At 53.4% G+C, this 16136-nt stretch overlaps 2 protein-coding genes across 5 annotated transcripts in view; one reads left to right on the top strand and one right to left on the bottom strand.

Annotated features, from left to right (window-relative positions):
* The first annotated feature begins 849 nt into the window (after window positions 1-849).
* CRYBA1 (crystallin beta A1) lies at window positions 850-6072 on the top strand. 2 transcript variants are annotated; one of them, XM_005502027.4, is made up of 7 exons: window positions 850-879; window positions 1287-1477; window positions 2161-2225; window positions 3140-3258; window positions 4806-4947; window positions 5458-5600; window positions 5744-6072. In XM_005502027.4, exons 3-7 carry the CDS (start codon window positions 2181-2183, stop codon window positions 5889-5891), a joined length of 597 nt encoding a protein of 198 aa, XP_005502084.1. In that variant the 5' UTR covers window positions 850-879; window positions 1287-1477; window positions 2161-2180; the 3' UTR covers window positions 5892-6072. The 2 variants fall into 2 exon arrangements, with proteins under 2 accessions (XP_005502084.1, XP_021142771.2); XM_021287096.2 differs by lacking the exon at window positions 850-879 and adding an exon at window positions 2783-2902 and having other exon boundaries at window positions 1399-1477.
* An 831-nt stretch (window positions 6073-6903) lies between these two features.
* NUFIP2 (nuclear FMR1 interacting protein 2) overlaps window positions 6904-16136 on the bottom strand; it is a 42324-nt gene continuing 33091 nt past the window's right edge. For all 3 annotated transcript variants that reach the window (XM_065036856.1, XM_021287098.2, XM_065036854.1), the window contains one exon: window positions 6904-15828. In XM_065036856.1, the coding sequence (XP_064892928.1) occupies window positions 15776-15828 (53 nt within the window). In that variant the 3' untranslated portion in view covers window positions 6904-15775. The remainder of the gene's footprint in view (window positions 15829-16136) is intronic.

Here is a 16136-nt window from a genome sequence, read left to right as displayed (position 1 = left end):
CCAGCCTGGCATCCCCCTTGCAGCCAGGGGTGCACACGGTGGGGTGCACAGGGAGGGTGTCCAGCAGCTTTGCAGGAGTGTTCCTGCCACCAGACCCATATTTTGGCAGCCCCACAGAGGGCAGGTGTCCCTTCTCCTCCCTTTCCCTGACCCCACATTTGTTCGGACGTGGCAGTACGGTCAGCCTGGAGCCGGTGTGAGGCCTCAGGGGTGTAGCCCCATTTTGCTTCCCAGTGATCCCCCAGCTCCGCCAACCCCATCCCCGTGCAGCGCCCAGGCTCCGGCGCAGGGCATGGCAGCAGCCGGTGAGGGGGAAGGCCCCACAAGCCCTGGCTTCCCCCCGCCATGTGGAGGGGACCCCTGGTGCCCCGCTGGACCCCCTTGTGCTGGGCTGGGTGGGTGCCATCCCTGCAGCTCAGCCCCATCAGTGTCCCCCGGGCCGGGCGCCAGGCTGTGCCGCGGGCAGCGCTGACGGGGCGCTTTGTTTTGTGCTGGCTGCCCGGCGGGGAGACAAAAGGGGCAGTCAGACGCGGGCGGCGCATTGTGCCGGCAGCCATGCGCTGAGGCAGCAGCCCGCGCCGCCCCGCTCGCCTCGTGACCCCCGATGGCCCCGGGCCTGCACCCACCATGGCACCCCAGACCTGCAGCACCCACCCCGCTGGGGCCGTGCCGCAGGGAAGGGGGAGCAGGGCCTGGTTGCCATGGTTATGGCGATGCCTGAGGGCTAGGGGTGCCTCGTTACCATGGTTACCGCAGGCCTGAGGCCTCCCAGGCCCATGGCGGCTCCCCCCGCGCACAGGAGCAGGGCGGTGGCAGCTCTGTGGGGAGCTGGGCGGCAAGAACCGGGGCTCAGCGTGGCCGTGGGGACATGGCTGACGGGTCAGTGCACAGGAGGCCACACCAGCCCCCGCCGAGCGGGGAGGAGCAGCCTTGCAGGCCCCCTTGCCCACCATGAGGCTGCGGTGGAAGGAGGGTGTCCGCACCAACACCGACACACAGCCCGACCATGGCCAGTGGGGCAATGGCAGTGCCTGGTGAACGCCCAGCAGAGCCCACCGCCCACGGCGTCGCAGCAGGAGGGTACCGCGCCGTCCCCCGTGCCAGCCAGCGCTAGGGCTAGGCCAGCCCCGCGCTCACCCCATGACGGTGCGGTGCATTGCCCCTGGAAAATGCCAGAGCAGTCAAACTGTTGAGTCATTTGTGCCCAAGATTATCTGTGCAAACAGCCAGCCTGATTATTTTTTTTTTATTATCATCAATTATTTTTTTTTTCCTTTTTCCCTAAGAATGTGGCTCAGACCATGGGGATGAGCAGCTGAAATCTCTGGGGATCAGCGGGACAATGCCAGAGCAAGCATTGTGCTGACGGCTCTGCAAACGCTGGCACCGGCTCCCAGCCAGCAGCACCCTATAAAAGCTGAGCCGCTGAAGTAGGCAAACATTACATGGGCGAAGCAGCAGTAACTGCCTGAGCTAGGTGAGTCCTGGGACCCATTCGCACCTCTCCCACCTTGCCCGCTGCCACCGGCCGGCCGGGCAGACACCCTTCCTCCTGCCCGGTGGCAAAAGACACCCAGAGGGACCGACGCCGTTCCCCGTGGCAAAAGACAGGCTCACATGTCCCTGCTGGCAGCCAGGGTGGCTGAGAGCCCCTCTGTCATGGGGTACCCCACTCCGGGCACTCGACTGGCCCCAGGCACGGCAAGCGGTTGGCATCTCCCATCGTGAGCTGGGGCCACCCATGGGAGCTCACCATGGGTGCCGGTGCAGGGAGAGGGGGGCAGGCGGGGCTGTTCGGCACTGCCAGGCATGGGGCAGCCTGTGCCCAACCTGCAGCTCCCACCCCAGCTCAGGGGTGTTTTTGCTGGCAATGGTCTGGCCTCAGGGAAGGAGGACGGGGAGCTGGGCACGGTGCCCCATCGGGTGTGAGGGCTCTGTGCTGTGTCTGGGAGGAGGGAAAAGACATCGTGGCAGTGAGAAGGGAGCACGCTGCTTTGGACGTGCCCCAGAGCTCCTTGCCATGCCCCCACCCCAACCCGTGGCTAGCAAAAGGGTCTTGCTGCAACTGGGGTGGCTTGTCCCCAGCAGCAGCACAGCTGCCTCGGAACGGGCACCATGGGCAGCGTGTGCAGAGCAAACAGTGTTTCTTTCCTTCTCTAGACACCGTTCCAGCAGCAAAGATGGCTCAGACAAACCCTCTGCCTGTCCCCATGGGCCCATGGAAGGTACGTCCTCGCACCCCCTGTATCTTGCCTTTCCTGGTGTGCAGGTGTGGGGCAGGGAGAGTGGCAAAGCCAGTCATCGGGGGCACAGCGGGCAGCGAGGCGGGGGGAGCACAGAAATCAGGGCCTCCCTGTTCTCTGCCCACGGGAACTTGCCTCCCACCTGCTCAAACACCTCCTGGGTGTTTCATCAGCCTCTTTGCAGGACCCTGGCCCAGCCGTGCCCTGTTCTTACCAGTCGTGCTGTGCCAGGCAGCTCCAGCATCCCTGAGAGCCACCCGCTGGTGTTCACCCTCCCCGGTCCGTGCAGGCAGGGCAGGCAGGCATGGGGACTGCAAACGGGGTGGGGGGCACAGCAGAGCAAGGTGGGGAGCAGCCCCGAGGGATCTGGCAATAGCTTTGTGGACACAGTTTGAGGAGGGAGCTGAAAGGGAGAGAAGAAGCACATGCGCAAGTGGGGCGCACCCCAATGAGACCCATGGCGGGAGAGGAGAGCGTCAGCCGCAGCCCCCCAGGGAGTTCCCCCTCGCCCTTTCCCCCGTTAATCCTCTTTGCCCTAGAACGTTCGGAGCAGAGGCCGGGAGAACCGCCAGCCACAGCCCTGCCACCCGCCCGTCCCAGAAGGGCTCCGCTCCTCTCTCCGGATGGCACCGCTGCCCCGGGAACTGATCTCCGCAGGGGTGAGCAGGAGAGCGGAGCGGGGCCGGCGTGCGGCTCCCCGGACACCAAGGCAGGGCACGGCGGGGCCAGCGGCGCAGGGACGTGCGGAGGCGTGCGGGGCTGCGTCCCAGCCCAGAGGGTGCCCGGTGCAGCCTCCGCTGGCTCTCACCCAGACAGAGCGTGACCCTGAGAGATGCTGAATCACCTGGGGATGCTGCTGGGCAGTTCCCAACTCGGCAGCTCGCTCTCTGTTCCAGATCACTGTGTACGACCAAGAAAACTTCCAGGGCAAGAGGATGGAGTTCACTTCAGCCTGTCCCAACATCATGGAATGCGGCTTTGACAACATCCGCTCCCTGAAGGTGGAGAGTGGCGCGTGAGTACCAGACTGCCAGCGGTGGGGATGCTTTCCCAGGGGGGCTGGTGTGGCGATGGGTGCCTGAGCGTGAAGCAGGGCCGGTTTTGCTTAGCTGGAGCCAAGCACTGCAGCTGTGGGAAGCCAGACACAGGGGATCCCACCCTGCCAGGGTAGAGCAGTCAGCCCGGGGCAGCACTGACACAGGCACTGCCAGGGCCAGGGAACAGTGACAACGTTTTTGGCATCACCCAAATCTTCCTCCCCCCGCCTGGGAGCAGCCAGGTTTGGAGCTCCCCAGTGCCCCGCAGAGATGCTGCCCAAGGATGCGGCAAAGATCAGTGCTCAGTGAGCAGCTCTTGAGCTCAGCCTGATCCCCGTCCGTCTGCGTGACCCCACGAAGCACCGTGCCTAAGAACCGCTTTTCATGGCCCAGAGCCAGAGCAGAACCTTCCCGCAGCCTGCGCTGGGCTGTCCCAGTTGCTGCCAGGGGTGGGGAGCAGATCCGGGCTCCTCCAGTGCACGGGAATCTTCCCTGGCGCGGGCACAACATCTCCCGAGCTGCTCCCAGACGCCGTGTGTGCGGAGCAGTCCCCACGGCGAGCATCCCGCTGGGGCCGGGGAAGCAGACAAGATAGATTTGTGCTGCTATATTTGGGATTTGTAATGCTAATGGGATTACAGTGGCATGCGTGCTTGGGCCGTAATCAGCTCACTGCTCCAGTTGACGTGTTTCCTAATCAGTCTGGTCACCTTGCACGGGGGAGCCTGACCACAGGACACAGTATCAGGGCTCAAGTTTTGGTCAGTGGCAAGAGGCCCTCAACCCTCCCAGCACCCCACATACCCCATAAGCAGGGGGTCTGGGGGCTGCACAGCCTGCACCACCGTCCTTCCAGCCTCCAGCCCAACCTCTGCCTCCCTGCTCCGCTCTGCTGTCCTATCCCCAATCCCTGTAAGGGGATGTGCCCAGGAGAGGTCCCCACGCTGGGGACAGGCGGGCTCTGGCATGTGTCCTGCAAGGCGGAGGCAAGGTGCTCACCCCTCTGTATTTTCAGCTAAGTGAGGGACCCAGAAAGGGGAAAGGCAACAGCTCCCTGCCCACAGTCAGGTGGGTTCTGCCTGGTTTGGGCATTAGGAATTCAGGTCTTTCAGCTGAGCCAGGTTGTAAGTGAGAAACAAGTAAGAAATGAGGCCTTTGGGAGAGAAGAGCAGCTGTGGGTGTCCTGCGGCATCCTGAAGTGATTCCGGCCTGCATTTACAACCACAGAGCGTTTGGGGAAGGCGAGCCACCCTGGCAGGCTGGGCCCCTAGAGGGAGGGACCCTGCCACCCGCCACAGCCGGGGGACACCGGAGCTGCCGTGCAGGCAGCCTCCCAGGCACCAGAGGTGGTGACACGCTCCCAGCTGCTCTGCCCACATCCAGCACCGCTTCCCTTCCACCCAGACTTGCGGGCAAACACCAGACCCCAACCTCCTCCTTGCACCTACATCCATACCCGGAGCAGGACGTCCAGAGCTGCCGCAGGAAGCCCTGGCAGCCCTTGATCTGTTTCGTTGTTTTGCAGCTGGGTCGGTTACGAGCACACCGGCTTCTGCGGGCAGCAGTTCATCCTGGAGAGGGGCGAGTACCCGCGCTGGGACGCCTGGAGCGGCAGCAATGCCTACCACATCGAGCGCCTGATGTCCTTCCGCCCCGTCTGCTCCGCTGTGAGTGTCCTGGCTGCAACGGAGCTCTCGCAACTCTGATCCTATTAAAATGTCCCAGGCATTCGCACTAGGCCAAGAGAATGGGTCAGGAAGTGCAAACACAGCCGTGCCGGGGGCTCTGCAGGTGGCAGGGGCTCCTCGGGGAGCTCAGCTCTCCTGCCATGCCCAGCAGGATTTGCTGTTGCTGTCTTGTTTCCTAAAACTTTGAAGGGAGCTTCTGGGCCAGCTGTACATGAGCAGAGCTCAGGGACAGCCAGCCTGACAGTAGCTGTGCCACAGCTGTCACTGACACCTCCCAGGCTGAGCCCAGCGTCACCCTGCTGAGCACCCCGCACACCCAGGCTTTGGAAACCCCAACCCTGGGTGGGCTGAACACCTCCCACCCTCGGGCTGTGCCCACAACCCAGGAAAGCCTCTGAGCAACGCCCTAGGGAGGGACAGCTGTCGTCCTGCTGTCCCCATCCACACCGGGGAGGGGGAACCACCTCACCCCCTGCTCTTCCCCCCTAGAACCACAAGGAATCCAAGATCACCCTCTTCGAGAAAGACAACTTCATCGGCCGCCAGTGGGAGATCAGCGATGACTACCCCTCACTGCAGGCCATGGGCTGGGCCAACAACGAAGTGGGCTCCATGAAGATCCAGTACGGCGCGTAAGTGATGGGCGAATGGCCGCGAGCAGCGGGGACAACCCGCTGCCATCGCTGTGCTACCACAGCGGGAGGGGGGACGCCCCATAACCCCCCAGCTTACCTCTTGTCCCCTCATGGCCGCCCGATGACTGTGTTTCTTCCAGCTGGGTTTGCTACCAGTATCCTGGGTACCGTGGCTACCAGTACGTCCTGGAGGCCGACCACCACGGAGGAGACTACAAGCACTGGAGGGAGTGGGGTTCACACGCCCAGACCTCCCAGATCCAATCCATCCGGCGTGTCCAGCAGTAGCTCCCCACTTTCCAGCACATCTTTGCAAGGTTTCTAAAGCTCACCGGCTCCCTCTTGGTGCTAATCCTCCCTTCCCAAAATAACCACCCCTTCTCGTACCGTGACTGCTTATGGAACACCAACCCCAATCGGTACCAACTGCCACAATTGCCAATAAATGTGACTGAAAGAAAAAGATAAACCAGCTTGGTGGGTGTTTGCTGTTGTGTGTTTGGGATTGAAGCTGCACATCCCGGTAGCGGGGATCAGATTCTTCCGTGCCCAGTTTGTGCAGGACTAAAGCCCGGTGACACCGAGGCAAGTTCATCCCGGCAGTGTCACACACAGAAGCACAGCAGCCAAACCCTTGGCCGCGGCAGCTCTGCAGCCATGCAGGGCCTCCTTTCACAGAATCCCAGAGTGTCAGGGGTTGGAAGGGACCTAGAAAGCTCATCCAGTGCAATCCCCCCATGGAGCAGGAACACCCAGATGAGGTTACACAGGAAGGTGTCCAGGCGGGTTTGAATGTCTCCAGAGTAGGAGACTCCACAACCCCCCTGGGCAGCCTGGGCCAGGCTCTGCCACCCTCACTGAGAAGAAGTTTCTTCTCAAATTTCAGTGGAACCTTTTGTGTTCCAGTTTGAACCCATTACCCCTTGTCCTATCATTGGTTGTCACCGAGAAGAGCCTGGCTCCGTCCTCCTGACACTCACCCTTTATGTATCTGTAAACATTAATGAGGTCACCCCTCAGTCTCCTCTTGTCCAGCTCCAGAGCCCCAGCTCCCTCAGCCTTTCCTCACACGGGAGATGCTCCACTCCCTTAATTTCCTCCTGCCCTCCCCTTCCCCAGGCAAGGTAAAGGCCCCCCCAGCCCACTGAGCCCCCCAGAACCAGGGACCCCAAACACACAGCCTGTGCTGCTCCAGGGCCACCAGCCCAAGGGACTAGAAGTCGAGTCGTCACCCACACAGCATCCCCAGGCCCAAGGGATGTTCCCTGAGCGCCGCAAAGAAAGTCACGCCGACACCCACAAACTTTAAAATTTTTATTCAACAATTTACATCACTTATTGTCTGTCTTAACGTATTCCATCTACACAAATTTCTTTTTTTTTTTTCTCCTGATAAAATAATAAAATTTGGATAAATTTTGAAGACCTGTTGGTGCAGAATAAACAAAATTTCAGTTGTATTTTTTTTTCTTTTTTTAAACATTTAGTGTGAAATATGACATCATTGGTAAAGATACATCATGCCATTACAGCTCATGGACATTGCCTATCCTTACAGTCCGTGACATCGCCCAGACCGGCGCAAGGGGCTGCGCCAGACGCAGCTACAGCAGGTTCTACACTAACCCTTCCAGCCACCCTCTCAGCGCTGGGACAGCGCCGCCGTTCCCAGCTGGGCACACGGGGTGCGTCAACTCATGGGAAATACGGGGAGGGGAGGGAAAATAAAGAAAATAATAAAGAAAAACCCAAAGACCACCTTTACCGATCCGTGTGGCCTCGCACACCGCGACATCGACGTCAAAGAGGGGCTGCCCCCTCCGCGGGTCAGAGGTAATTCAGCTCCTGAGCGGGTAGAGCACAAACCCCTTGCAGCGATTTTAATACACACCAGGAAACCCAATGAAATGAGAACTTATCGACGGGGGGGGCGGGAGAGGAGGCGGCTCCAGGCCCAGCTCGTGGTTGTGTTTTGCACCGCCCTTAACACTGAAATATTCTGGGGATGGGGGAGAGAGGGGCATCCACCCCCCCAGTAAACAAGTTGAGGACCTTCAGAGGCTCGCGAACCGCTGGAGGTGCGTTAAGTACACGTGTGATGGTAGATAGAAAAGCAGCCCTGTTCTGTATGAAAAAAAGCTGTCAAGTTAGTACAAATTTCTGCCACGGCGAAGGGAACATGAGGAGAAAAGTCAGCGTCCTTCTCGCAGCACAGAACCCCGACTCTCACACGAAGGCTCCAGGCCAACAACAGGTTTCCCAAGGTGGCACCTGCGACCCAACGCGTGAAAACAGAACCAAAGTAAAGCGGTGGGTGAGCCCGTCCCCCCGCCTCCCGGTGGGGACACACAGCGGCAGGGGTGCTCTGGGTTAACCGTGACGTTCAGAAGGCTCAGGCTCGCCCACGCCGCAGCGGGCTCCTCGCCGTCCCCTCCCCATCGCCAGCCGGGACCACCCGAGGACAAGGGGCACTCGCTCATCCGACAGCACGAAGGGATCCGAAACACAAGCCGCACGCCCCGCTCCCTCCAATTCGATTACTAAAGTAGGCTCTTTTAAAATAAAAAAATAATATATATATTTATATAGCTATATAGAGACAGAGAAAGCAAAGGAGAAAGGTAGGCTACTAAAAAAAACCTAAGAAGTGGCAGTTTTCTGCTACAGCTGTCAGCAAAGAACTGTCACCTTACATCATGCCCTCCGAGATGGTGAAAATAATGCAGGTAATGACAGCACGGGAATGCAAAAGAGGGCAGATAAGTCACTTCTGGTAATGAGACACAAATTAAACTTTCAAAACATGTGCATAGCTTTATTCATCTGCTTCAAACTAACCTTTTCACGGAGCTTCAGCGAAACCCGAGTGTGCAAAATGCATTCTAAAAAATAATGCAAGCAAGCTTTCACATTTACAGTGGCAGACGTACAGAAAGACTGGGACAGGAATCACACGTTGGGGCGAGCGGGGAGAGAGATGAAGAAACGAGAACTGCACAGCTTCGCGTTCTGAGTCGCTGACTGCAAAGAGGCGCTTCTGTTTTGTTAACTTGAAGCAAGGCGTGTTTACTGCTCCTTTACAAACAAAACCCGACGGTAGCAAGAACCACAACCTGGAGGGGGAATAAACCCCCTTGTAACGGGGTCCCCGTGCTGCGGAGAGCCCCAATTCCAGAGCAGAGCTGGTTCCAAACCGTCATGTATTCTGGCTTTGCAAAGCATGGCGATGCTTGGTTTTGCCCGCAGGAGAACAGCAAAGCAGCTTCTCTTTCTCTTTCTCTCCTCCTGACTCCCCTCTGAAGTTGCAGAAAACAGCTCGTGTAAGGAAAGGGAAAGGTGCCACCCCACAGGACATTGTCCCCAAACCGTGAGACGGCCACTGCACGGGCTCGGGCCCAGGTCTCACCCAGCTGCGATGGGCCATGGGGACAGTGATGACCCCTCGACCGTCACAGGGACAGTGACAATGACCCCTTGACCGTCACGGGGACAGTGACAACGACCCCTCGACCGTCACAGGGATAGTGACAACCCCTCGACCATCACAGGGACAGTGACGACCCCTCGACCGCCACTTCGCATCCGCAGCTCACACAGACTCTCCCCAGCAAAACTAACCACACACGCAAGGCACGTTTAGTCAGATGTACACACACTCGTGTGCGTGTAGAAGAGCAAACGCTGGCAAAAAAATAATAATAATAAAAAAATCAATGCTGAATAAACTAATTAAGCAGGCAGAGTTCTGGCCTATAGTATTTATACACTATTTTCCAGGCAGCTGTAATCCCCAAGCATTTTTCCTACACAATTTCAGACTTTCCTTGCTCTTCCCTCACCTTACAGAGGTACTTTATTGTCCTAAAGGATCTTTTCTAAAGAGTCAAGTAAATTCCCTTGGTTTCCTGCAGTAAACTCCTCGTTCGGGGCGCACGGCCCGGGGTGACCCACGGGGACAAGGGGGTCTGGACCTGCAGCAGCCCCGCGGTGCACGTGGTTTTTCCTCAGAAAACATGCAATTCTGGGCACCCACCGCTCCGTATGGGCAGCGAGGAGCCCGTTAATACTGCTGGTTAACGTCACATTGAGTAAAGCATTAAAAAGATCTTTTATTTTTTAGAGATGAGCGATTTCCTTCCATGGATTCAAATAGAAAACAATATTAAAACCGGAGACGAGACAATTAGCCGACTGAGATTTTTCTACCTTACAAGCCACTCGGGCATCTTTCCTGCACCACCGGCCATTGAGGAAGGAGAAGCTGAAAACCTCAGGGATTCGCGCTACCCTTCCAATAGCAGCTTGAGAAAAGGAAGGCGAGAAAGACAAAAAAACCCTAATAAAAGGAAAAAGCACAGTGTTCTCTCAAGTTAAGAGTTCTCCTTTGCTTGCGTTTGCATAGAAATTCCCGTAGGTCAGCACCAAAATCAGGTCACCCCTCTCGTCCACCCCGCTGCCCCCAGTTTTAGTGGCTGTCACACGAGGGTTCAACTATCCGCAGAGGAACTATATGGTCACGTAACAAAAGGAAAACAAAAAGTGCATCACACATTCTTGATTTTCAGGGTTACTTATAGCAGCAGCAGCAGCATTAATCCAAGACAACGAACAGTTGTAGGTTCATCCTTAAACGCAGCAACACTTAATGAAATGTCTTCAGGGAAGGTTGGAAGAGGGTCCTTCTCAAAAGGATAAAAGGAAAATTAGACTATTCCATACGGACAAAAAGGAGATAAAACGAAAAATTAAAGACACAATCTTATTTACATTAAAAAAAACCCCAAACATTCTTGTTAAAATATCTTTACAACACCTAAGCAAAAAAATATGTATTTTAAGAATAAAGCAGAAACTCCTAAAGCAGTATCCGTTTTTGGAACCCTTATTTAGCACCTGAGGAAAGACTGTATGGAAAGCAGACAGGGAGGTTTTTTTTGTTGGTTTTGTTTGTTTTTTAAGAAAACTGTAAGTTGTGTTTTTCCTACATGTTGTATGTTCGCAGTACACAAGTTTCATACCACAGAAAGAAATGAAATAGGGTTTTTTTGTATATATATATATTTAAAGATACTCTACTCGTTAATAAGGCTGTAGAAAAGGGATACTGCTATCTTACAGAATGGCTTTAGAGCTCTGGACACCTTACACGAAGCTTTCGGATTAACAGTCAAGATAAACCCAGCTCAGCATCCCCTGGGAAAGGCCAGGGGTGACAGGACACCCCGAGCGGGTGTCCCCAAGGCCACCGCGGGGCTCTCGTCCCCAACAGGTGTCCCTGTCCTTGGTGTTGCTTTTGGGACCCGGAGCAGCCAGCCCTGCCCTGTGGTGCAACGTGGGTTGTGCAAACGTCTAAAGCTCGGGCACTGGAAGGCAGCGCAGACCCCACGTTTTCTGCCCGGGTTCCTGCTCCTCAACTGCTTGTGCTGGGGGGATTTTCACATGAAAAACAAGCGGGCAAAGCTAAAATGAGTCCGACTTCACGCTCGCGCTCCTCCAGCCCCGCTCCTGCCTTACGCACCGCTGTGAAACGTGTAGCAGCTTAAATCAGGCGCAGCCTTGTTCTCTCCCCTCCCGACCACCTCCCTTTGTAAACAGCCTCTGTAAGGAGAACTAATCACTACGGACATACAGACAGAAAAATCTCCCAGGGACAAGACTCCTGAAAGCTTCGGACACCATCGCGATTCACTGAAAACGTGGAATCAAGAGCGAAAACTGGATGCACAGGAAAATTACCGGTCGCGCACAGTCCTGAAATACACCCGGGAACACCGTCGCTCCCCGAGTCACCACCGGCCGCTCTGGAAAGGACGCTATCGTGCTACGGTAACGTTCTCTTGAAGGTGAAAAGCACTAATTACACACAACTGAGGACAACTTCCACCTCTTTTTCCAACCAGGAACCGATTTTCCTTTTGGTTTAGCCAACAACTCACCCGCTCCCAGCTACCGAATAGCCGGCCCACCCACAACCTAATGGGCATTGGGTGTTTTCTCCACATTTCAAAGAAGTTCACGGCGGCTACGAAAGGCAAGCAGTAGGATTTACAGTTCAGAAAGGGCGACGGTTTGAAGCGGGTTAGTGACAGAAAGGAGCTAAACCTGCTTTGTCGAAGAGATGAGAGATTCCTAACATCGACAACAGGTTTCGCGGACAGCTGAGGTGGGTTTGAACCAAACCCAAACTCCAAGCAAACCTTGAAAGCCATTGCAGTGCCAAGCCCAGGCAGGCGGAGCAGGAACCAGCAGAGAGGCTGAAGGTCCCCAAAGCACCGTCACCAGGAGCAGCTTTTAAACCGCCTCTTGGAGCGGGCGAATCGCTCCCCGCGCACCGAGAAGGCAGATCCCGTGCTGGATGGATCTGGCTGGGGGTTCCCAAGCCATTTTCTGCTGCACGAGACCCCGTAGAAAGAGAAGGGACAGGACCTGGGGACAGAAGGGCCATGGGGAAGGAGCAGAGGAGCAAGAACAGCCCCTGCCCACGCAGGAATCCTCCCTCCAACAGGAGAAAAGGGATCGCCAGACCCACAACGGGAACAGAAACGGGAGAGAAGCCTTACCCTGAATTAGTATCTTCATAGCTAATAAAAAAATAGGTCACGATCTCACCCTCAGTGCCACTTTCTGATACTACACGTATTTAAGGGTTGTTTTTTTGTTTGTTTTCAAACTTACTGTACTCAGTGTAATGAAGACAATGGCACAGACATTCCTCGGGCCAGGAAGATGCTGGGGAGGCACCAGAGCTCCTCGCCCCCCACATGCACCCCCGGGGGGCGCAGACCGGGCCGGGGGGGCGGCTGCACCCCCTCCCGGGCTCTATTTGGTTTATGCTACAGTACTAATACTCTGAGTCAAACAAAAACAAAACATGAGACTTATCAGTAACACCTCAGCATTATTTAAATGTGCTAAATTAGTCACAGCTCAATTTCAGGTTGTTTTTTTTTTTTTTTTTTTTTTTTTTTTTTTATAAGTTTACACAAAAATAATCAGAAAACAGATTAAATCTGAAGATATTTTTAATAAGTGCTCGGTAAAGAATTGTGTGAGGACTTCAGGACCGCAGGGAGCAACAGGGCGAGTTACACCAGGAAGTCTCTTCCCGGCTCCAGGCAACACTCTACCCCAAAACCACCCAGCAAGCCAGGGCTACGGGAGCTCGGATTCCTAACTGCACACAGCATGGACAGACAGACAGACATCTGGAGAGAGAGGATGGTCAGACACAGAGCAGAGGGGGTGTTTCTGCATGGGGACCAGGCGCGGTGAGGAAAAGCAGCAGGGACGAACACCGGGGACAAACCAACCCCCCAGCACTCAGAACCGTGGTTTGTGTTATTTTTTTTTTCCTTTTCGTCTTTTTTAGCACTTCTTTTGCTATTTAGCGGACAGACAGGACCAGGCCGAGATGAGCATCTGCAAATATTCAGCAAGACTGGGATCCTCCTAAAGGCGCGGGGTCCGGCTCGAGCCGCGTTATTGCTGTTCGGCTTCTGCATCGCGCCAGCGCCGAGCACGGACCCACGGACGGGACAGCGCGGACCCGGGGGACCCGGGGACAGGACAGCGCGGACCTGGGGGACCTGGGGACGGGACAGCGCGGACCCCAGCGAAGCAAAACAGGGTTTGATTTTATATATATATATATATATATATATATATATATATATATATATATATATATTTTTTTTTTTTTTTTCCTTTTTTAGTCTTTTTCTTTTAATGGAACCCAGACCTTAAGGCGACAAGTGACTACACAAGGCAAATAAATACACAGCAGAGCCTTAAAGCCAGTAAAACAAACTGGGAACTTTGCTATTAGCCTTCAGCTTTTGGAAAATAATAATAATAATACTAATAATTAAAAAAAAAAAAAAAAGAACATCTCTTCCACCTTAATCTTCCCAAACCCACCATCCAGTTTGTTAACACTTTAAAGCTCAGGAACACCTCTTGGGTGGCAGAACCGGAGGCGATTCCGACTTTTGGCAAAGCGGTTGAGAGACTGGACAGAATTAAAATAACAGGAACGCCGGAGGACTGGATGTCGGGCACATCTGTAAACACGTTACACATCTGAAAGTGAACACGCACCTGTAACGGTGGGACAGTTTATAGGTGAAACAGAGCTATTCGCAACTGGCCAACCATATATTTCCGAACCTGGACTGGTACAACACGTGATTACTATATAGTATCACACTACATTATACTATATAGTATTTTATACATAAAATGGAGTTAGATGATCCATAGTTGAACTTTTAGAACTAAGCAGGGCGGAAAGCGAGCCATCTTAAAAAGGGACAGAATGAAGTTTCGTTGTCCCACCATGAACCTAAGCGTCTCGTTCAGGAACAATCTTATTAAAACAATAAAAACAATTAAGAAACGCATGCTACATACTCCTAGTTAACAAAAAAAAGAAAGTGGATATATCTAAGCACAAGGGGTAGGCAAGAGTTTTGGGCTTATCTGCTTCCTGTAATGCCCCCATAGGGCCCAGTTTAATTTAGGAGACACCAACTGCCCACATATACATTACCCAGTCACAAAGGCTCAGGATGAGCACCGGGGTGTGGAGCTTGGGTGGGTTGGAAAACCCATTTTCGCTTCATTCACCCATCTCTTGCACCGGACCCAGTGAACTTCCAACCCTTCCAAACAAACCCAGAAAACCTACCCGACCCCAGGACGTCTGGACGGGTGACACGAGCGGCAACGGGACGCAGGGACAGCGCCGGAGCTGCTCGGCCCTCGCTACCGCTGCCGGGAAGCTCTTCCTCTCCTTGGGATATATATCTCTCTATATATTTTTAAAAATTTTTTAAATTATTATTTTAATTCCTAAGTCCTCCATTTTTTTTCTTTTTGTAATAAAATATACTTTTATTAAGAGATCATTAGAAGCAGAGCCCGGAAATACACAGACTGCGGTAAAATATAAAAGAGCGTTTCCAAGGGGCGGGTGCGGGAAGCCCGGCCATTGCCGTTCTATGGGCAGATTGAAAAGGATTCCAATTCCCATTTCTTTTTTTTTCCTTTCCTTTTTTTTCCTTTTTTTTTTTGATTTTTTTTCTTTTTAAGAGAAAAGAGAAATAATTCAAGAAGGGTGAACGTCAGCAGAACTCAATTCCTCTTCAGTTTTCCAATGAAAATGGGAAAAACAATCTAGCACATTTAGTGTTAGGAGACAGACACAGCAAATATGAAGCACCTACGGTTGAAAGCAGATATTTCTTTTGCTCCCAGTATTACAATGGCATTAAACTGTGGGAACAGCAGGTTCTTTCGTTGGGTTTTTTATCCATATTAAACGCCTAAACACATTGCTTATTTCTGCACGTTATCCTTTAAAATGAAATAACACTTGAGCTGCAATAGTCCAATGTGTAACCGGAGCCAGGTCAACTGTGCGACTTCACCATGCATCCTAGAACTGCAGCATTACCGTCTTTCCCCCAGAAGAATGATGCTTTAAGACAATATCCCAGCATAGGATTGGCTGCTTTAATCCTGGCAAAACATGCGGATTATAATGCTCTGGAATAAGACCAAACTCTGCAAACTTCAAGGTGTTTCTCCAGCATTCAATGGAAAACAAAACAGGAAAGAGAATAAACCCCAAACAAACACACAAAGAGAGGAGGTGGAAGGGGAGATGGAGGATGGTGAATCATCCCGATTTCCCTGTGATTAGTGTGTCACTACAGTCACAGAACAAGAAACAGAGACCTTGTCAAGTGGAAATGCCTCTCCAGTGGGTTGCTGTTGCCCATGTAGACGACAGCAGGAACTTTAGAACCGGGCTTGTAAATTGAGTCTGTGTTCGTTAATCACTTGCATTCACTCTTTAAACAAAAAGAAAACAAAACGGAAAAAAAAAACAACAAACCAACAAAAAAAAAAAAGATCTATTCAGTACCGGAGATTAAATAATCACGTGTGTAGTCTCGTTGAAATAAATTTTTGATTCCTTAAGAAGTCTAATTACTTTCAGTTGCCATTTTTAAATAACTATATATATATTTGTATATATTATCCTGTGATTCTAGGTATGGTTCCTCTGCTGCACTGAAGATTTAGAAGGAGCATAAAAGCCTTTTGTCCCCCACGAACAGCACAAATGCTGCAGACAGGTTAGAACAGGCAGTCTCGTCTTGCTACCTTCATTGATCCGGGCGATCCATGGCTTCATCGTAAATGATTATCCTTTTGGGATCTGGAAAGAAAGCAAAATCCTAAGTTTTCAACAAGCGACTCTGCAGACCTGTGGCTGCAGATGTTCACAAGAGATCTGCAAAGCACTCGGCCATTAATAAACTTCTCCTTAGGACCCCCAGTTCACAACGGGAAGAAGTCATTTAATTTAATCTGACACAATTAGAGACTGCCTCTCTCTGAACCCCCAACCATAGTGGTAAACCCGACTTAGCCATACAAAACACAGATCAACCCAGTGCCAGCAGGCACCGAAGAACTAAACTCGGGCATCTCTGGACACCGAGACGACCCATCCCAACAAACAGA

This window comes from Columba livia, chromosome 20 (assembly GCF_036013475.1).
Source record: "Columba livia isolate bColLiv1 breed racing homer chromosome 20, bColLiv1.pat.W.v2, whole genome shotgun sequence".
Taxonomy (NCBI): domain Eukaryota; kingdom Metazoa; phylum Chordata; class Aves; order Columbiformes; family Columbidae; genus Columba; species Columba livia.
Note: the sequence above shows the minus strand (reverse complement) of the source record. Positions and strands in the feature narration are given on the sequence as shown.